This window comes from Psammomys obesus, unplaced genomic scaffold (assembly GCF_907164565.1).
Source record: "Psammomys obesus unplaced genomic scaffold, mPsaObe1.curated_primary_1811, whole genome shotgun sequence".
NCBI lineage: Eukaryota > Metazoa > Chordata > Mammalia > Rodentia > Muridae > Psammomys > Psammomys obesus.
In genome coordinates this window covers 33,544,831-33,565,920 of record NW_026585644.1, presented here as the reverse complement: position 1 = coordinate 33,565,920, position 21,090 = coordinate 33,544,831, and the positions used below count along the sequence as shown (strand labels likewise).

The 21,090-nt window shown below is 51.9% G+C and overlaps 2 protein-coding genes across 7 annotated transcripts in view; one reads left to right on the top strand and one right to left on the bottom strand.

Moving 5' to 3' along the window:
* Positions 1-8,722, top strand: part of Otof (otoferlin) — a 91,977-nt gene extending 83,255 nt beyond the window's left edge. For 2 of the 5 annotated variants that reach the window (XM_055626471.1, XM_055626443.1), the window contains exons 38-47: positions 67-237; positions 835-995; positions 1,641-1,783; positions 2,079-2,167; positions 3,772-3,870; positions 3,992-4,233; positions 4,691-4,869; positions 4,975-5,075; positions 5,521-5,723; positions 7,760-7,817. In XM_055626471.1, the coding sequence (XP_055482446.1) occupies positions 67-237; positions 835-995; positions 1,641-1,783; positions 2,079-2,167; positions 3,772-3,870; positions 3,992-4,233; positions 4,691-4,869; positions 4,975-5,075; positions 5,521-5,701 (1,366 nt within the window). In that variant the 3' untranslated portion in view covers positions 5,702-5,723; positions 7,760-7,817. Of the gene's footprint in view, positions 1-66; positions 238-834; positions 996-1,640; positions 1,784-2,078; positions 2,168-3,771; positions 3,871-3,988; positions 4,234-4,690; positions 4,870-4,974; positions 5,076-5,520; positions 5,724-7,759 lie in introns of all 5 variants that reach the window. The other 3 variants (XM_055626461.1, XM_055626453.1, XM_055626480.1) reach the window with 2 other exon arrangements.
* A 386-nt stretch (positions 8,723-9,108) lies between these two features.
* Drc1 (dynein regulatory complex subunit 1) overlaps positions 9,109-21,090 on the bottom strand; it is a 34,865-nt gene continuing 22,883 nt past the window's right edge. The window contains exons 8-17 of one of the 2 annotated variants that reach the window (XM_055626380.1): positions 19,160-19,299; positions 18,826-18,960; positions 18,258-18,490; positions 16,318-16,430; positions 15,404-15,493; positions 14,935-15,021; positions 11,997-12,271; positions 11,547-11,690; positions 11,162-11,264; positions 9,109-9,314 (exon numbers count right to left, since the gene is read on the bottom strand). In XM_055626380.1, coding sequence (XP_055482355.1) covers positions 9,258-9,314; positions 11,162-11,264; positions 11,547-11,690; positions 11,997-12,271; positions 14,935-15,021; positions 15,404-15,493; positions 16,318-16,430; positions 18,258-18,490; positions 18,826-18,960; positions 19,160-19,299 — 1,377 coding nt within the window. In that variant the 3' untranslated portion in view covers positions 9,109-9,257. Of the gene's footprint in view, positions 9,315-11,161; positions 11,265-11,546; positions 11,691-11,996; positions 12,272-14,934; positions 15,022-15,403; positions 15,494-16,317; positions 16,431-18,257; positions 18,491-18,825; positions 18,961-19,159; positions 19,300-21,090 lie in introns of those variants that run through there. The other variant, XM_055626390.1, reaches the window with a different exon arrangement.

Genomic DNA, 21,090 nt, shown 5'->3' with positions numbered 1-21,090 from the left:
CCAGTCTCCGCTCCTTGGCCCATCTCAACCCGCAACCACCACCACCCCTTCCTAACCCCGCAACAGGTCCTTCGACATCGAGGCCTCCTTCCCCATGGAGTCCATGCTGACGGTGGCCGTGTATGACTGGGATCTGGTAGGCAGCGACGACCTCATCGGAGAAACCAAGATCGACTTGGAAAACCGCTTCTACAGCAAGCACCGTGCCACCTGTGGCATTGCACAGACCTATTCCATGTGCGGGGACAGAGCGGGGCCGGCAGCCGGGAGGGGCTGGGGCCAGGCCGAGGGCAGGGAACGGGGAGGGGCTGGGTGTTGGCTGCACCTTAACGCTAAGATAAGACTCAAGTGTGGTAATCCGGGAAGGTAAACATGCTCGGACTTCTCTTCCGGGGTATACCTTCACCTTACACGCTTGCGCAGCCTCAGGGGCTGGGCCTGAATACTCTCAGACAGGGTAGGGAAGGGATTGGGGACAAAAGAGGCAGAATGGGGAAAGAAGAAAGGGACGGGGCATGGCAGTGGGTAAAGCCCTCGGAGGATCCCAGAGGGCCTCTGCTACTTCCAGGCTGAGTGACCCGGTCAAGTCACTTCCCTCTCTGGTTACCCGATGCCTCACAAGAGGCCTGAAGGGATGATGGGGTGGCGGTTGTTTGGGGGACTTTCGATGTCAAAGCCCTGGTGTCCTGGGTGAGCATGGGGCCGCAGAGGGCCGCAGAGGGCCTATTGCTGGTGTAGGCAATGGCCAGTTATGGAGAACTGGCCAGAACGAGCTGGCTCCTGGGATGACCCCAGCCGGAGCTACTTCACGCCTGTGTCTCCTCCCACCCACAGACACGGCTACAATATCTGGAGGGACCCCATGAAGCCCAGCCAGATCCTGAGTCGTCTCTGCAAAGAGGGCAAAGTGGACGGCCCCCACTTTGGTCCCCATGGGAGAGTGAAGGTCGCCAACCGTGTCTTCACGGGGCCTTCAGAGATAGAGGACGAGAATGGTAAGGGGCATTGAAAGCAGCTGACTGGCCCCACTCCAGGGCCTATGGAGGCCATCAGGGAGCCCACACTTCTCCACAGGGGACTTCCAGACCCAGCGCGCACGTCCTCTAGTGATCTCTGCTCCATACCCCAGAGCCCCCTCCAGTCTGCCACGCACTGCCCTGTCACCCTCTCCTGTACCACACTTACATACTTCTCTCTCTCTCTCTCTCTCTCTCTCTCTCTCCCCCCCTCCCTCCCTCCCTCCCTTTCTTCCTCCCTCTCTCCCATTCATCCCCATGGGCCAAGAAAATACCCCATTTACAGATGAGCAAACTAAGAGCCAACAAGTTCCGGTTTGGTGACTTGCCCAGGGTCATGTATCCCTCCCAAGGCAGAGTAATTGTGTGAGTCCAGGTCTCTCTGCTCAAAGCCCCACCCGTGTCCACCCCCCACTCCTTCCCCAAGCCTGGTAAGCCAAGGTCATGGGTCTCTCTGGGCCTTGTGGTGTGGCTGAGACCTTCCCTTTCCTCATTGTCTGTCTCCCTGGCAATAAAAAAAAGGTGATGACTCCGGGCTTTGGGCTCCTAAGTGCCTGCCCCAGCAAGAGGGCCCCTGGTTCTGAAAGGGCCAGGTGTATGCACCTGACCCGCTGGCATCCACAGGTCAGAGGAAGCCCACGGATGAGCATGTGGCACTGGCTGCCCTGAGACACTGGGAGGACATCCCCCGGGTCGGCTGCCGCCTTGTACCAGAACACGTGGAGACCAGGCCGCTGCTCAACCCTGACAAGCCAGGCATTGAGCAGGTGATGCGCACCTGGCCGGGATCTGGGGTTAAACACCCTCGACCTGGGGTCCTAAGGGCAGAAAAGTGGCTCAAGCTCTTCCCTGTGTCCCCACTGCATTCCCTCCCCCACCGAGGCCAACTTGAATGGCAGGCGTGATTCTGAGAATCACTTCAGGGAGCTGGCTCCCCCAGAGGCTGTCACTGGCTATCCGTGACATTATAAGACGTCCTAGCATCCTGGATAGGCCAGGAGAGTGGCCTTGAGCAGAGCGGAAAGGTCACTCGGGCACCTGCCACACCCCTGTCTTCCTCAGGGTCGCCTGGAACTCTGGGTGGATATGTTTCCCATGGACATGCCAGCCCCCGGGACACCTCTGGATATCTCCCCCAGGAAACCCAAGAAGTGAGCTGCTTGGGTGTGAACACCGTCCTCTCACTCACCTCATCCACTTCCTACCACTGACTAGGCCTTCCTCTGGGTGGAAGAGAGCCTGGATTAGCCACTGTTTCCAGGGCCTCAGGTGTGGCCGGGCCCTTCAGAAGGAGAAACAGACCAACCCAGGGCCTGCTCTAGCTGGCCACCACCTTCTCTACTCACAGTGTAGAGATGACCCACACCCCAGCACCCTTCCCCACATGCTAGCTTCCTCACAAAGACATATCCACCCCTCACACCCGCCTGTGCTCACATAGCTCTCTCGCTCTCTCTCTCTCTCTCTCTCTCTCTCTCTCTCTCTCTCTCACATGCAATCCTAGAGGCACACAGAAGAGGAACCCATCAGAGCCTGCTCTGTAACCAGCACTACATTTTGCCAGCCTTTCTTCCAGCCTGAAAAAGTTCATAGGTTATGGTAGGGTGGAGGGACCTCCAACCTGAAGCTAAGCCACCTGCCTCACTTAGGTGGTCTTGGTCCCTGGAGCTCAGTGTCCCCTGAAGAAGGTGGCAGGATGGGCTCTGCAGTTTGCCTGGTCATTGGTGCCTGGAGTTGGGGCCAACTCTCTGGGCTTACAAAGCTGTCTGTTTTCTTGTTTTCAAGCCCTGATATTGCCGTCTTTTTGTTTTCTTTTGTTTTCCAAGACAGGGTTTCTTTTTGTAGCCTTGGCTGTCCTGGACTCACTTTGTAGACCAGGCTGGCCTTGAACTCACAGAGAGCCATCTGACCCTGCCTCCCATCTTCAATTTTATTAATGATTTTCTCTCTTCTGGGGATTGAACACTGGGGACTTAACCTGGGTCCTCATACACACTGGGCAAATACTCTGCCACTGAGCCACAGTCCTAGCCCTTGTTTCTTGATGATTTTTAACCAGCCATGGGGACTGTGTTTCCATTTTACTCTGTCCACAGCAAATGGTGCAGCCAGCTCTGACTGGAACACCCTCTCAGCCTGAGGCTATTAGCCTGAGTTCCAGGCTTTACCATTGAAGGGGGTGACCCAACTCTGTTCCAGACAGCCACATTCCCAACCATGTTTTAGTGGGTGACTGAACCTCCCGAATGGTACTTGAAATGCAACTACCTCATTTGTAATTACAACTAAACATCAAAGGGGAAATCCTCTTTGAGGACAAGGTGATAACGGAACCCAGAGTATGTGGGCTTCCCACTGAGGGCCACCAGGCTTTAACTAGAAATGTCTTAAAAACAGAGCAAAGCTGCAGTCTCTAGAGACACACAGACAAAATACGCTATCCACTTCATTGCAGCCACCCCAGGAACTCATGCTCTCTCTCCTTCCTCCCGGTTCTTAGCCTCACAGCCCAGGAGTATACTTGGGTGTCTATTGGTTTCCCCTAACCGAGGCGGTCCAGGCTTGGCTGAGATTCGGCCCACCAGGGCCCTGTTGCAGAGAAACTTCCCTCTAGTACCCTCCCCCACATTCCCAGCCCCCACTGGGGGAGGATGCTTCTCTTGCCAACATACTAGAGACCCAGCCCTGACCTGGACCCAGGACTTGGGCCGAGCCCTATCCCAGGCTGCTGACGGGTCTCCCTGCTCCTGTTCAGGTACGAGCTGCGGGTCATCGTGTGGAACACAGATGAGGTGGTCCTAGAAGACGACGATTTCTTCACGGGCGAGAAGTCCAGTGACATTTTTGTGCGAGGGTGGGTGACAGTCACAGCCTTGGGAGAGGCTGAGCTGGGCATGCCCCTTTTCCCTGGGGCCTGGGTGGGGAGAGGCCCTTGGGGGGATGGCCACAGAGCTGGAGCACGTGGCTCCCAGCAGGTGGCTGAAGGGCCAGCAGGAGGACAAACAGGACACAGACGTCCACTACCACTCCCTCACTGGGGAAGGCAACTTCAACTGGCGTTACCTGTTCCCCTTTGACTACCTGGCCGCCGAAGAGAAGATCGTCATGTCTAAGAAGGAATCCATGTTCTCCTGGGATGAGACGGAGTACAAGATCCCTGCGAGGCTCACCCTACAGATCTGGGATGCTGACCACTTCTCCGCTGATGATTTCCTAGGTGCAGAGCAGAGGGAGGCCTAGGGACCAGAACTGAGGGGCAGGGGTGGCCAGGCTGAGTCCACGGGGTTCCTTCTCGTCTTCAGAGCCAGAGATACCAAATGTGGATTGTGCCTCTCCAAAAATCCAGTCACTTCTCAGAGTCATAACTGGAGCCACAAGGCGCATTGGGCACACTACCAGCCAGTCAGGATAAACACTGAGGGGAAGCCAGCTGGGGCCATAAGGAGGCAGATTTCCCTGAGTCTCAGATTGCGCCAAACTCTATCTGCAAGCCTGGGCTTGGTAGGGTTTGGTACGGTGTTGTCCGTAGGCACACAACAGCCAGGATGAAGGTGGCAGATGCCTAGAGACACTAAGCTAAGAAAGGGCTCAAGCAAAACTGAGTGGGAGTGGAAAGGAAGGAGGTGGGGCAGCCCCCGCCCCGGCCTCGAAACTGACTCCACCATTGGCTGCAGGGGCCATCGAGCTGGACCTGAACCGGTTCCCGAGGGGCGCTAAGACAGCCAAGCAGTGCACCATGGAGATGGCCACCGGGGAGGTGGATGTGCCCCTGGTCTCCATCTTTAAACAGAAGCGCGTCAAAGGCTGGTGGCCCCTCCTGGCCCGCAATGAGAATGATGAGTTTGAGCTCACGGTGGGTACTGCTTCCTGCTCCGGAGGGGACCTGCATGGGCAAGGCTAGGCCAGGCTGGGATACCCAGCCTGGTGGCCTAGACACTGGAACTCTCCTTCCCATCAGGGCAAAGTGGAGGCGGAGCTACATTTACTAACAGCAGAGGAGGCAGAGAAAAATCCGGTGGGCCTGGCCCGCAACGAACCTGACCCCCTAGAAAAACCCAAGTGAGTGCTGGCTGCCTTGACACCCCCCCACACACACTACATCATGGGTGCAGAAAAGAGAAGAGGGCCCAGCTCCTTCTGGTCTTCTTGCCCCTACTCCTCAGACACCTACTTTATCCCCTCCTGGGCCACAGCCACATCACAGGGGGAGCCCTTTTCTTCAACCCTAAAGCCTACCTCTTCCCTCTGAACCAAAGGAAGGGCAGTCTGCAAAGATAGCTGTTCCTTCCCCAGGAAGCTTGACCCCACACCCAAGTCCCTAGTTTTTGACAAGGGCAACCACCCCAAAGGTGGCCAGGCTTGGTGGCCCAGCTTGGTGGCCCCGCAGGTGCCCAAAACTCTTCTGCTTGGTGCAGGCTTCCCCATCAGCGGAAGCCTCTCGCCAAGCACATTCCCACCGTCCTGTCCTTTCCCTGTGTCCATCTGTCCTTTCCTGATGCTCCAGTCGGCCCGACACCAGCTTCATCTGGTTCTTGAACCCTCTCAAGTCTGCCCGCTACTTCCTGTGGCATACGTACCGCTGGCTGCTCCTCAAACTCCTGCTGCTCCTCCTGCTGCTGCTGCTGCTCGCCTTGTTTCTCTACTCTCTGCCTGGCTACCTGGCCAAGAAGATCCTCGGGGCCTGAGCCCCGCAGCCTCCTAGGCCTGGTACTTCTTCCTTGCCCCTGGACAAGGGCTGGTCAGCATGTGGGATGCACTCAAAACACACTCAAACCCCACAAACAAGTTCACATGTGTACACAGCACACATACATACATAAACGCACACACGCACATAAGAGTACACAGAGGAACACAAGCACATATGTACGTCCACATATGCCCTGCAACTTTCAAACCTCCACAAAGCTAATCACGCTCTCGGAACCAGACATGGCTATTTGATTTTTTTATGTTATTGGACCAGAAAGGTGACATAGCTTGTTCAAGGCCACCTGGCTAGGTGGCCCTGGGTCTCCAACTTATGGGCCAACTGCCAGGCCAGTGTCCACCAACTACAGCAGCCTTCTTCTCGGGGCCTACTCCAGTTCCATGGGCAGGAGGAAGCTGAGACCCCGGCAGGGCCGAACAGGGGCAGGGTTTGGCTAGGGTTAGCCAGTTCAGTGTGAGAGGCCTCTCTGGACACAGCTGGGTCCTACCCTCAGGGGACAGTTGTCCCACCAGGGAAAACATTCCAGCTGACATAAGCCGAGGACCATGTCCCTGCAGGCTCTGAGAGTCACCAGCACATTCTCACTTCCATGGTTCCCTAAGTCCAGGAAGTAGGAATTCCTATTAAACCATCATACGCATGAAGAAACTGAGGCTCAAAGGAGTCTAACCTGCCCACAATAGCTAGTGATAGAAATTTAGGCATCCGGGACCCACATCCCTGCCCTGTTGCCCCACTTACAATGGGGGTATGGCCCATGGCCTCTGAGAGATGACGGGGTAGCTGTTGAAAAAGTATATCCAGAAGCTGGGGAGACAGCTCAGTAGTTAGGAGTGCTTACAACAAAAGCAGGAGGACCTGAGTTCAAATCCCTAGTATTCACAGGAAAAAAAAAAAAAAGGTCTAAGGCATAGCTACACTGGGCCTATAACCCCAGCACTGTTGGAGGCAAACACAGGAGGATTTCTGGGGTTTCCTGGCTGCCAGACTAGCTCCAGGTGAGAGACCTAACTTAAGGAGAATGATACAGCAGGACCCCCTATGTCCTCCTCTGCCTCCATGTATGTGCACAGGTGTGTCCACTAGCATGCACATGCACACACACCGGAGCATGACAACACTTTAATTTTTATAATGGGACATTCTATGGAGCCTGCTCATCTTGTGACACAAATTGCAGACAGTGGAAGCTGACAAGGGGTCCTTAGCAAGGAACTCGGCAGAAGGCAGGCAGGCTAGCACCCTGATGGCAGGCAAGTTAGGGAGGGTGGGGCACAGTGCTTAGGCGGCTCGGGTGTTTGCTGCAGACAGACCTGTGGGCTTAGCAAAAGGGGAGTTTGAGGGCTAGGGGATGTAGCTCAGTGGGTGGGATGTTTTCCCAGCATGTACGAAACCTTGGGTTCAACGCCCAGTGCCATATAAACCATGGGTGCTGATGCAGACCTGTGAGACCAACGCTTAGGGGGTAGAGACAGGCCAGAGGCCAAAAGTCATCCTTGGCTACATGGTAAAAGGCCAGCCTGGGCTAATTGAGACCCTGTTTCAAAAAAGGAAGGAAGGGAGAGAAGGAGGGAGGTGGGAGGGAGGGAGGGAAGGAAAGAAGGAAGGAAGGAAAGAAGGAGGGAGGGAGGGAGGGAGGAAGGAAGGAAGGAAGGAAGGAAGGAAGGAAGGAAGGAAGGAAGGAAGGAGGGAAGGAAGGAAGGAGGGAAGGAAGGAAGGAGGGAAGTTGAGAAACTCTGCTTTCCTGAGAACAAAGGGAGACAGAGCTTGCATAATGAAGTGCTAGGTACAAGATCTCAAGAACAACATGTCCAGCCTCCAATGTCAAGGCCTCTGCTTCAGTTCATCATTCCAAGCAATCAGGATGAGGCAAAACTGCCATCTCAGGGCGGGGCTTGGGCAACAGAGGTCACACAGAGAAGACAGGGTTTAGAAGCTAGCACTCACCATGGAAGGACAGAGATGGGTGCCCTGTGTGGGTGGCTCATTGCAGGCTGTTTGACAGGCCCCTCCCATCTTCTCCCCACTCTAGCCGGCCTGACACAGCCTTCGTCTGGTTCCTGAACCCACTCAAATCTATCAAGTACCTCATCTGCACCCGGTACAAGTGGCTTATCATCAAGATTGTGCTGGCGCTGCTTGGGCTGCTCATGCTGGCGCTCTTCCTCTACAGCCTCCCCGGCTACATGGTCAAGAAGATCCTAGGGGCATGAAGCAACCCCACCGGCCCTGCCCCACCCCATCGTCCCTCCAGGGGCTTGCTGCACTTGCCTACCCTCACCTGAACTCTCTCCCAACTCCCTGAGGAGCCATACCACACCTCTGCTAGCCTTGAGCAAGGCACCTGCTTGCTGGGGTGCCATCCCCACCCCACACCCAAACCGCTGCTTGCCTGATTTTGTCCCAGTCCTGCCTAGGGTTTGGGGCGCACTCAGAATCAGTGGCGTCCAACACCAGATTCCCTTTTGCCCTACTTTCTAAGGTACCATGCTCCTCTGCCCAGATCTAAGAGTGGCAGTGGCCCAACCTTCCCTTGGGCTTTCCAAATCTTGAGTTAAGGTTCCAGTGAAATTAACCAAGGAACATGGGCCAGTTTCCAAGGCTTTGATAAGCAGGCACAGGTGGAAAGCACCAGAAATGCCAACAGAGGCAACACACCGCTCAATCAAGGAGCCTAAACAGCAGCTCTGTGCATGCTTTGCTCTTGGCTCCTCCTTTCTCCCCCAGCAGCCACTTGGCGGCTTAGCCCGAGGCTTCCCATCACTTCCCAGGCCTTCCTCGGCCCAGGCCGGTGTGTGCCAGCTAGCTAGTCTGGAGGCTCCAAGAGTGAACCTGGTATCCCAGCCACCCTGAAAGCAGGCCTGCCCTGCTAGCCGGCAGCCGCCCCCGGGAGGCTGCACCACAGAGTGCCGCCATTCTTCCTCTGTGAATCTGCTGGATGATTTTCCTTTCTTGAGTGTGATTTTTTTCTCTCTCTCTTAATAAAATAAATCAGACCCTGAAACAGAAGTGGAGCCTGGGAGGGATGGGTTTGTGAGGGGGTGGCAAACCTTGTGCGGAACCTCTTGTGGAGCACCATGGAAGGCTGGCCTCAGGCACTGGGCTGTCAGCCCAGGCTGCCGAAGGAACAGCCTACCTCTACACCCCAGAGGGCACACCATGGTAGACACAGAGGCCCCAAAGTACAGAAGACATCCTTCAGTTTGGGGATAATGTGAAGACTCAGCCTCCTCCTATAGAGACCAACATTTTCCCAAGGGCAGGGATAAAGCCTGGTGCTACTCTCATCAGCAATCTGAGCCCAGCGACAAAGCTCCCTAATGCTACTCAGGGCAGGGGACTCCTGTCCATGTGGACTAGGCCTCCTTAAAAGCATTCAGCCTCAGCTTTCAAAACCTTTATTAGAACTTCGGGAACCATCGCTGCCTTATTTTGGCAGATAGATATAGCTGAGGAGAAAAAAAAATGGGTGGTCCCAGGCTCTCGGGGGTCAGTGCAGGCCCTGTAACGCCAGGCTTTGCAGATAGTCTCTATTTTGTGGGCATCCGGAAGCTCTGAGTTGGAGGAACCTGCAGCTCAGTATTTACCTGGAAATTAAAGGTAAAGGTCATTTTCTTGCCTTCTGCGAGGGCTCACGGGCAGATGCTGGTTCTCCCAGAGTCCCAATCCCTCCCTGCAAGCATTGCTTCTCCAAAGCAGAGAGGACTCAGGGCCTGGAGGTTGCCGGAGTTTCCTGTCTGGCATCAGTGAATGACTTCCGGTAGTATTCATCCTCCCCTCCTATCTCTATCACTGTCTGAGTTTAGGCTTGCCCTTAGCTCTCATCTCCATCCTAGTACACAGACACATCTGTGGACACAGAATCAGTATGTCCTCAGATGTCTGAGTTCTTTTACAGGCCAAAAAGCCATCATGATACCGAGATTTACCTCATCTACCTTCCAGCTATGGCCTGGGACCTGAGCTCAGGCTGAAGCCCTATACCCTTTGTAGTTGGACAAGGGACTGTAGACTGTCGTGATCCTCTTGGCCCAAGACTCAGCACCACCCTGAAACATCCACCATGGCCACAGAGTGTGCAACCAAGTCACAAGGCCTTTTCCTCCCTCTTCTGGCCAGTCCATGGGAACGAGTTACAGTTATCACAGGAGGGGTCACCTCTGACAGCACAGAATCTTGCTCCCTTCCTATGGGAAGCCTCAGTCATTTCCTAGGAAAGGTGGTCTGGCAGAGGGGAGAAGGTCAGTGCCCTGGGAGGCTTCCCAAACCTCCAAGCTTGCTTGTGAACTGGGGAGGGGAGTTTCTGCCTGGCTCCCTGGCAGGCTGCTAGGACTGCAGAAGATACAAGGCAGGATGGGGCCTGGAACCTGGACCATGCTTCTGGGCTTGCTACCGTTTTTAAAAAAGAATAATTCTGCCCGGGTGTGGTAGAGCACACCTTGGATCCCAACACTGGAGAGGTGGAGGCAGGTGGATCTCTGTGAGTTTGAGGCTAGCCTGGCCTACTTAGTGAGTTCCAGGACAGCCAGGGACATGTATAGAGATGCTGTCTCATTTAAAAATAATAATAAAAGAAAGAAAGAATGGGGCTGGCGAGAGGGCTCAGTGATTAAGCGCGCTGTCTGCTCCTCCAGAGGTCCTGAGTTCAATTTCCAGCAATCACATGGTGGCTCACAACCATCTATACTGGGATCTGATGCCCTGATATCAGGCATGCAGATAGAGCACTCATATACGTGAAATAAATACATCTTTTGTTAAAAATATTTTTAAAAAAATAAATAGTGATTCTGAGCCAGTGAGGTTGCTCAGCTGATATCCTAGTCCTGGCTCCAGGACTCACATGGTGGAAGGAGAAAACCATTTCCCAAAAGCTGTCCTCTGACCTCCACATGAGGGCTAGTGTGTGTGTGTGTGTGTGTGTGTGTGTGTGTGTGTGTGTTACACACACACACATGTAAAAAAAAGATAGAAAGATTTTACAGCTGGATATTGTAGCTCATGCTTGTCATTCCAGGACTTGGGAACTATGACAGAAGAATTGCCCTGAGTTCAAGGCAAGCTTGAACTACAAAGTGCAGGCCTCTCGTGAGGTGGAAAGAAGGAGACACAGTTTGCAGAGCGGCCGCCTAACATGACAAGAGCCCTAGGTTTGATTCCCAGCACCACACACATGGGGCTCGATGGCTCATGCCTGTAACCCCAACTGTCCCAGGTGAAAGCAGGATTATCAAAAGTCCAGGGTCACCCTTGGCTACATATGGAGTTTGAGGCCAGCCTGGGCCATCTGACACTTCATAACAAGAAACTAAAACAAAATTGAAAACCAAGAGTGATCACAACAGAGTGATACCAAAGCCATGGCACCAATGGAACAGAGTCACAGTCCTTCCGGCCCGGACAGGACTGCAGGGCTCCACACCCCAGCACCCACCTTGGCCTGGAGGTACTGCTGCAGGAGGGACTGCATCTCTGCGTTCTGCTGCTCCAGGGACTCAGTCTCCATCAGCAGCTTGGCCCTCTGGGTGAGCACAAAGCTGGGGGAGAACACAGGAAGCAGGTTAGAGGGGTACCAGCTCAGTTCTCCATCCTCTACTGTAGAAGACAGGCCCTTGGTGTTTCTACTCTGGCTGCAAGTAGAGGAGGACCTGGGACATTTCCCAGACAATCAGGGATGGGCAAGGAGGGTGGGACCACTGCCCACCACTGTCCCACCCACTCCCTCAGAACGTGTGAGCACAGGAGACACACTATGGCTCTGGAAAGGATTGTCCCTAGAGACCACCCAGCTCCCTGTTCTTCCAAGCCTTGATGCTGACTGGTATTTCTCCAAGGCCTTGTACAGCGCGTCCCAGAGGTTCTGCTTGGAGAAAGGGATAGCCATGGCCAGGCATTCCCAATACTCCGTGTCCTTTGAGTTATCTCGAGTATCTTTCTTCATTTTTAGTACTGGCCGGAAATCCCTGGAAGTCAAAAGCAATGGTGCCTGTTTCCACCTGCCACCTTAGTCCCCCAGGCAATGCCAGTCACATTTGTGTGTGTGTCTATGTGTGTGTTTGTTTGTGTGTATGTGTGTATCTGTATGTATGCATGTGTGTGTGTGCATGTGTGTTTGTGTGTATGTTTGTGTGTGTACATGCACACACTCGCATGAATGTATGTGTGTTTCTTTCTCTGTGTGTGTGTGTGCAGCCCCTTCTCCATTCACTCCCAGCTCCCAGGCCCCATATCTCAGGCAAGCCCTCCATCACCACTGTACCACTGCGTACGTGGGCTTCTTCAGCCCCATGACAAAGGCCTCCAGAATCTTGAGGACGTCATTGGGGTGGATGAACCTGGATGAAAATAGGAACTCCTTTTCCTTGATCACAAGGCTCTGGTCATCACTTCCCTGCAGGGTCTCCCGTTCTAAGGACTCCGACTCTGATTTGGACACGAAGCTCCTCTTGTTCAACTGGGGCAAGCTCATTTGCTCCAGCTCTGACATCAGGCTTGTGTTTTCCGTGTTGACGTGTTGAGCTGATGATGATGACATGGTGCTGTACTGGAGAGAAGTGCAGAGTTGACTGTGGGCTGGACACCCAAACATGACACAAGAAACAGCAGGAGAAGGGATCAGAGCAAAGTCTCCAGAAAACTTGTAGGCAGATACTGTACTGGCTGGTTTTGTATCAACTCGACACAAGCTACGGTCATCAGAGAGAAGGGAACGAGCCTCAGTTGAGGAAATACTTCCATGAGATCCAGCTATAGGGCATTTTCTCAATTTGTGCTCAGTGGGGGTGGGGGAGGGCCCAGGCTGTTGCGGGTGGGGCCATCCCTGGGCTGGTGGGCCTGGGTTTTATTAGAAAGCAGCTGATGAGGCTTGGGGAGCAAGCCAGTAAGCAACACCTCTCCATGGCCTCTGCATCAGCTCCTGCCTCCAAGGTCTTGCCCTGTTTGAGTCCTGACTTCCTTCAGTGATGCACTACAGTACGGAAGTGTAAGCCCAAGAAACCCTTTTGTCCCCAACCTGCTTTTGGATCCTGATGTTTCATTGCAGCAATAGAAACCCTAGCAACACCTAGCAGTAGAATGGCCTAGTTCACAGGTGCTCGCTGCAGCGATCATCTCGGGCTCCAACGCTATAAACACCCCTTCTGCTCATACAGAACAGAGAACTAATCCTGGTATAATTTTTCAATTTAAGTAGTCTTCTTCCTGTTTACTCTCTTTCTAAAGGCAACTCACCCTGGGGTTAACAATATTAACAACACTTTTTATTTTTGATTTTTAAATTGAAATCTTGTAACTTTTAATATGACTCTCCAGAATACTTACTCTTTGCATCTCATATTGAAATTATTCACAGCATTATGGGAATATACCATGAATTATTAAATACAATACTTAAACATGGAAAATTGCAGTTTCCAGTCTTCTATTTCAAATAATGCTGCAATTAAAAAACTATGATAAACATATAGTTTCAACTCCATTAAGCAGAGTATCCAGGAGTATGCCTTAAGACAACCATTTGGGAAGGTAAAGGTCGGAGAATTAGAAGTTCAAGGTCAGCCAGGCATGAATCGCTCACCTGTGATCCGAGCATGCTGGGAGGCAGAGGCAGGCAGATCTCTGTGGGTTCGAGGCCAGCCTGGTCTACAGAGCGAGTCCAGGACAGCCAAGGCTATACAGAGAAACCCTGTCTCAAAAACAAAACAAAACAAAAAAGTTGCCTGCCCTAGTCCAAATATGGTGATGCACATTTTGAATCCGAGACTTAGGATGGTGAGGGAGGAAGCCTGTAAGAGTTTGAGGACAGCCTGAGCTGTACGGTGAGATTGTCTCACTTTTTTCTTTCCACGGGTGGTCTTTTTTCCTTATTGGCTTATATCGGCCCTTTACATGTTAAAAAACAAACAAACAAAAAAAAAAAAACTAGTCTTTAACTGCGATATGTGGTGCTGTAAATTAAATCCAGGGCATCATGCGTGCCAGCCAAGTACCTTTCAACTAAGCCACACCCCCACCCCACCCAAGCCCTTGGCCACTCTCTAAAGAATGTCAGAAAATTCACCCTGGGGTTAACGATATTAACAACACTTTTTATTTTTAAATGAAAATCTTGTAACTTTTAATAGGACTTTCCAGAAGAGCTGCTGTTTGCATCTCAAACTGAAATTATTGACAACATAGTATTCACGGCATTACAAATGAGCCCTGCTTCATAGGAGAGCGTGATGGAACAAAATCTGTAGAACGTGGTTTATTCAGATTTCATAGTAGTTAAAACCTGGCTATTGGGGGCTGGTCTGATCCTAGTTTCTGGCCCTCAAGATCTGGTTACTCCCCGAATATACCTATTCTTGCTGTGTAAACCTGCCTAAAACATACCTGGTTGGTTGATTAAATGGCCTACACCTTGGCAGGGCAGAATGGGGGAGGCGTGGCTAAGAGGACAGGAGAATCATGGGAAACAGACAGATGGGAAGAAAGGAGGAGGGGGACACCACGATGGGCTAGCCTGGAGATGGAACCACGAGGGCTGAGAGGAAAAACTCCAATAATGGCGTGGAAAGGCCCAGATGAAATATAAGCAAGTATCTTGGGGTTATGGATGGAAGGTGGCCCAGATGAGGATGGTTAATACGATGGCACTGGATGGGGGTTGGGAGTGAACAGTGGGGTTATTGAGACAGTGTAGGTAGAAATATCTGCCCAGCCCAAGGTAAATAAGACAATTGTAAATCTAACAGGTGTCTGTGTCTTATTAGTTGTGATAGTTGGTCAAATAATACCGCTGCAACAATGATAGGGCTTATAATAAACATTATGTGGTCCAACACTCATTTTTATTTACTACAACACCTAGCTTTGAAGAAAGACTAGGAAAAGAGCCCTTGGGCCTAAATATAGAACAACATCCCATCCCTCCTCCAGCCATTTTGCCCTTTGTAAAAAAAAAAAAAAAATCTAGGCCAATGCTATTGGCCATTCCTGGCAGAGATACCCTCCAACTCTCCCAAGACCTAGTGTCAATGCTCACGTCACCATATTTCCCAAATAGCTACAGAAGAAAACATGGAGGAAGGATGTGCCACATCAGAACACAGGGCACATGTCTAGACAAGGGCAGAGTGAAAAGATAGGCGGGACCCCACTGGGAAGGAAAACTTCCGAAGAAATGAAACAAAATGAACCGCTCTCCCCAGCTGCCCGTCTCACCTGGGAAGAGGATAAATGATGGATTCGATATCGAATGAAGAAGTTCACCAACTTGTACAAGTCATCTTCACTTTCAATTCCCAGAGCCTGAGGAGAAAACAAGATGGCCACTCAGATGCCTCCTCAAACAGGCCCTAAAACTCCAATTCATAGACTCAGCAACTCTGAACCAGAGATTCCAAAACATCCCTGGAGATCCCCTCAGCCTCCCTAGAGCCTGAATAAAGGGTCTAGGTCAAGAGCCAGGAGGATGCAATGAACTGAAACAACAGAATGATGGAACAAAGGCCAGAGTCAGGAAGGCTCCACCCACAGCGTGACACCAAAGCCAATCTGAAGCTTGAAGGAAGGCAGTGAGAGTCAGCCCAGGAAGGTCTGAGATGCTCTGGTGTAGTCTCAGGGTTGAGGAAACGTCAGGAGAACAGGTTCTGACCCCCACCCCATACCCTCCCCACCCAGTGGGACTCACAGAGAAGATGGCGTCCAACCTCAGCAGATAGCATTCGTTCTTCTCCAGGGGGAGAAGCAGGCTCAGCAGTTTGCTCTCTATGAGGAAACCCTGAGAAGGAAAGAAAGATGGCATCCCCAGTCAGAGCCAGGCTTCAGGAACACGGGATAGGGGCTGCAACCATTCATAATGTGACTTTCCGGGGACAGCACCACAGAGCTGGGTGGTGAGGTCCTCCATGAAGGCTTTCTGGAGATGTCTGAGCCAGTCTCAGGAAGCAAGGATGAAGTCAGTTCCCATTTACACTGCCCTCCACCTTACCCACAAGCCACTGGGCAAATACCTGAGTCTCTAGAGTACTTTAAATGAGACTAAGCCTCTATGCCCACTGTCCTCATAGTCCCCCAAGTAACTACAGAACCTAGGAGCAAACACTGGAGAGAGGAGATCAGGGTGTGGAGAAGTGAGCCACATTAGAACACAAGGCCTGTGACACAGACAGGAGCCGAGTAAGGAGGAGCCTCGCTAAGCCCCAAGGAGCTGTGGTTCTGCTGCCCAGCTGCATGCGACAGAGAGGCCCTGCCAGCCAACTCAGCAGGAAGGGCCTCAGTGGCACCGAACAAAACAGCCTTGACTGTCCCAGGGCCACTGAGGCTCAGCTGTGTTTTGACTCCTCTACCACCACAGAATGTTGGCATCTAAGAAACGCCCACGGGATAGCCAGCATCAATATGCCCTTACTCTACACCCAAATCCTTGTTGCCAACACAGTGCAAATATCTTAGACCTGAGACTGCTGGAGAGAGGCCACAGTGGGAGCAGCCATTATTGGCTGCCTCTTGTAAGCACTGCCTTGCAAGCTCACTCCCCAGGCCCTGTTCTCAGGGCAGGCGGGACACTCCTGGCGCCAGGCCACATAGGCTGGGAGGCCTTACCGATTCGTCACACAGGAGCATCAGGATCCTTTTGGTGGTTTTTGGTGAAACTTGCTGCGGCAGGTCCAGATAACTATCGTCTTCTGGCAGGCCCGCTTCTGCCCCCTCCTCTTCTACACGTGGGTCAAAGACAGAAAGGTGGGGAGAGGATGGCTTCGTTGCCCTGTGGGCTTTGAGCAGCAGGCAGGCAGCTTTTTCTGAGCAAATGGGCCTCTTGCCACCTCTCTGTGGCCAACTATGTCTGAGTGATAAAGGAAGCCTGCAATGTGGGGACCAGACTAGGGGATGGATCAGAGACTATCTGGAGAATCGGGACAGTCCTGACCAGCCAGGATGACAGACTTCCCAAACTTCATCTAGCTGGAGGCCTCATGCTTAGAATCCGGTCGTGAGCCAAGGAGTGAGAGGAGGGATTGAACTTACTTACTTGCCGCCTGGAAGCAGGTTATAAGATTTTGAAACCCACTGAGCTTAGAAGCAGCCATAAGGACAAAGTGGCTGCTGCACAGAGGAACACAGTCAGCAAGAACTGACAGCAGAGGCCAAAACTTCTTTCTCTTACTTAAAATGAAAAGAAGAGGGATGGAGAGCAGGCTCAGAGGTTAAGAGCGCTTGCAGAGGACCTGAGTTCAGTTCCCGGCACCTATATCCATCTGTCCACAACCACCTATATTTCCAGTTCTAGGAGATCCAACAGCACCTTCTGTCCTCAGGTACACACACATATAGCATATACTCACACATAATTTTTTGTAATTAAAGGGAGGAAAAAAAAACACAAAGAAAAACATACCAAAAAAAAAAAAAAAGAGAGAGAGAGAGAGGGAGGAAGAGATATACAACAATTTAAAAATTAAAAATGTTTTGCCTTGTTAATTAATCAGAAAACAGGAGTTAAAATCATCATAGAATGGCTGGTAAGATGGCTCAGTGAGTAAAGGTACTTGACGCCAGCCTGACACCCTGAGCTGGGACCCACGTGGTGGATGGAGAGAACCAATTCCTGCAACTTGCCCTCTGACCCACATATGTGCGCGTGCGCGCGCACACGCGCGCGCACACACACACACACACACACACAAAAATAAATATTTTTTAAAAATCATGTATTACCCAAGACTTACTGGTTATTCAAAGGATATGATAATATCTATGAGCTGGTGCATTCCTGTAATCCTAGAACTTGGAAGTGAGAGGCAGGAACATCAGAATTTCAAGACCAGCCTTGGCTACATAGAGTTTGAGGCAAGCTTGAGGCCAGCTTGAGCCACATGAGAAACACTGAAAGCCCAAGATAGCATACATTGTTGAGAACATGGAAATGAAAACAGCTCTAGTGATTTCTAACAGGATAACCAAGGCCCTTTAGCCAGGCAAATCTGCTTGTAGGGATTTTCCAACAAAGAAAATGAAGAGACAAATGAACAAGACTATTCATTCAGCAGCAGGTGTAATCCCCAAGATGAACAAACTAGCTACAGTCCAGTGATGCTCAGAGGGCTCTTTGAGTGACTACAGGCACAGAGTCAAGACAGCGCCATGTGGAAAAAGAAGGGAGTTTTTACTACCTAAGATAACCTCCAAAGGAACTGTAAATAAAGCGAGGGCTGTAGATAAAACGCAGTGACCTCAGAGCATGCCCAACAGGTGAGGCGCTGGGTACCACAAACAAAAACTGGGGGGAAAGTGTGTGTGTGTTTTCATTTCTTGTATGTGTGGGCACACATGTGGAGGTCAGAGGTCCTCTTGCACTAGTCAGTTCTCTGCTTCTATCATGTGGGTTCTAGGGTTTGAACTGGAGATGTCAAGCTTGGCAGCAAGCTCCTTTACCCACTGAACCTTTCAGCATCTCCTGTTCCCATGGAACATGGGTGCCTTAACCAACTGTGATTAATGTACCTTCTTCCACCCTACATCTCAACGACTCTGTTTCTAGTCACCTGTCTGCAGCAGCAGCTCTTCTAGGATTTGTGTGGCTGACTTCTGCTGCTGAAAGAAAATTGGCCCCACGTTCTTCAGGAACCAGTAGTCGGGCATCTTCCAGGGCAGCCCCAGGTGCTGGGAATGAATGACATTGTCCACATCAAAGGCTCTTTGCGCCAGCGCCTTCGCCTCCTCTTCATTCATCAACCAGATCTCTCGAAACTTCTCCTCATCGATAATGGCGAAGTGTCTGTCAAGAAAAGTCACTGAGCACAGCCAGCTGACCTCAAGGCCTGGCCCCAGTGCCCCCGCCCCGCCCCCACTTGTCAAATAGGATGAGAACCTGAGGAAGAATCTCAGAACCCCAGCACTGAGAGAAAACACAGCTGTCCCAGCAAGAAACAAAATCGGACAAGCGACACATGCAGGAGTCCTCAGAATCCTAGGCTGCCTCCGAAAGGGCCGGTGATCTCAGATCTAAGGAAATCGCTGCTGCTGCATCACTGCCAATTCTCTCCCTCTTCCCCCCCACCATCACGCCCACTCCAGGACAGTCCTGAGGGCTCGCCTCCCCACCCCCCACACCTCATGGCTTTCTGTAGGTCCTGGAACTGCGTCACGAGCCGTTTGTAGTCTGCGATCAGACTCTGGTTCTCCTCCTGAAACTGCTTTATCTGCTTGGCGTATTTGGTTCTCTGGTTGTTCAGGATATCGTGTAGGCTGATTGAGAGGAGGAAAGCAGAGCGGGGCAGCTAAGCCGATGGACGAAGGTGGCCCCCGCCACCCTCCTGACCTTTTCTCCCGGTTCGGGAGTGGGAAAAGCACTTCCCCATCCCTGAAGGCAGCACAGAGGGTGGAAAGCAAGCCACTCTACCCACTCTGCTGCACCCGCCCGCCCGCTCACCCCTCGCTCCCTCACCGGTTGAGTTTCCTCTTCTGCTGGGACTTGATCACTGTGCTCTCTTCATCTCTCTTCTTCAGCACCTGGAAGTTGTACTCCAACTTCTCTTGGTTTAGCTGGTAAGTTGCCTTCATCTGCTGAAGTTGTTGCTCAAGAATCTGGTGGGAATTTTAGAAGTAAATAAACACATGTGTACATGCATGCATGCATACACACGTATAGACACGCATGCATACACGCCCTGAGGACCTTCATGGCTTGTTCAGATCATGCTGTAGAGGGATCCCAGGGGCAGGTGCCTCAACCGGAGTTAGAAGTTCTATCAACACAGGGCGGAAGCAAATGCTCAGTGGCTAAGGGTGCTTGTTGCGGTTACTGAGGACTGGAACTGGGTTTCCAGCACATTCGCTGGGCAGGGGGTCCAACGTGCTCTTCTGGCCTCTGTAGGCACACACATGCATATGTACAGAGACACAGAAACAAACACAAAAATCAATCAATCAATCAATAAATCCAGAAGACAATAAAGAAAGAACTGTCAATAGAGGCAAAATAAAGAATGGACAAAATACAGATCAGTCATCCGGCAGCTTACCCTGCATTCTCAAGGAGAGAAGAGTGCATCCAGAATTTTCAAGTGCAGCTAACCCTGGCGCTCCAACCCCTTTCATGGCAATGAAAGGCTGCCTCTAAAGACACCGTAAAATAATATTACCGCAAAACCTCGAAAGGTCCGCGATTTTGCTTTCCAGAGCAGCAGTATCAGGGGAAAGGAACCCATGTTCATTTAAAAAGAGCAGGCGTTGTTGTTTGTTCAAGAGAGAAAGGCGTCAGCCCTTTGTGGTGGAAGGCATGCTGGCCGGTAGCTCCACGGGGTGGTAACGTGGGCCAGCCTGTTTGCATTGTGCCATGATGAGGGTGGAGAGAGGGGACCAGCATCTCTGTGTACTGATTGACTAACATGGCAGGCATCTTTCTAGAAGCTTCTGAGGAACCACTACTGAAAAGTTATAGCCTCCGTCGAGGTCTAAGACCCCACACGTTTCAGAAGCTCAAAGCAAGTCAGGCGCAGTAGCACACGCCTTTAATCCTAGCACTCCGGGAGGCAGAGGTAGGCAGATCGCTGTGAATTCGAGGCCAGCCTGGTCTACAAAGTGAGTCCAGGACAGCCAAACCTACACAGAGAAACCCTGTCTTGGCTGGGAAAACACACACACACACACACACACACACTTTGCTTCTTCCATCAGAAAGAATCCCTTGGCCTTGAAGGACCAGGAAGCAGCCCTGAGGAGGTGGTATCCTCATGACTGCTGAGCCTTGGATGAATAGGAGTTGGTGAGGTGACACTGAGAACTGCAAGCTCTGGGGGAGAGGAAATGGCTTGTGGGACACAGAGGTGAGGGGGCGGGGTTTCCGGAGAAAGCACAAGCAGTTGAGGCTCTGAGGCGCCAGGCGAGGGTGACTGTGGATGAGGCGGCCTGAGCCTCACCAAGCTGAGGATTTAAAACATCACTCAGGAGCCCAGGGGAAAGGTTACTCCACCAGCTTGTGGGGAAGTGACTGGAGAGGCTGGACCTGATAGCGCACACCTGCAATCAGAACCCTCAGGGGCCAAGGCAGAGGGTCTGTGAGTTCCAGGCCAGCCTGCCCCACGTGGTGAAATCCTCAACAAATTCATTCATTTGTGTACAAATGTGTGCTCATATGTGTGTGCAGGACTGCATGCGTGTGGGCGCCATGTGTGGAGGCAAGAGGGTGACATCGGGGTTTTTCCTCAATTGCTCTCCACCTTATTTTTTGAGGCACTGAACTTGGAGTTCGCTGAGTCGGCTAGGCTGGCCGGCCAGTGAACCACAGGGCTCCCCCTGTCTCCATTACCCTGATATTGGAGTTACAGGGACATGCTACCATATCTAGCTTTTTAATGTGGCAGGGTGGCAGGTGAG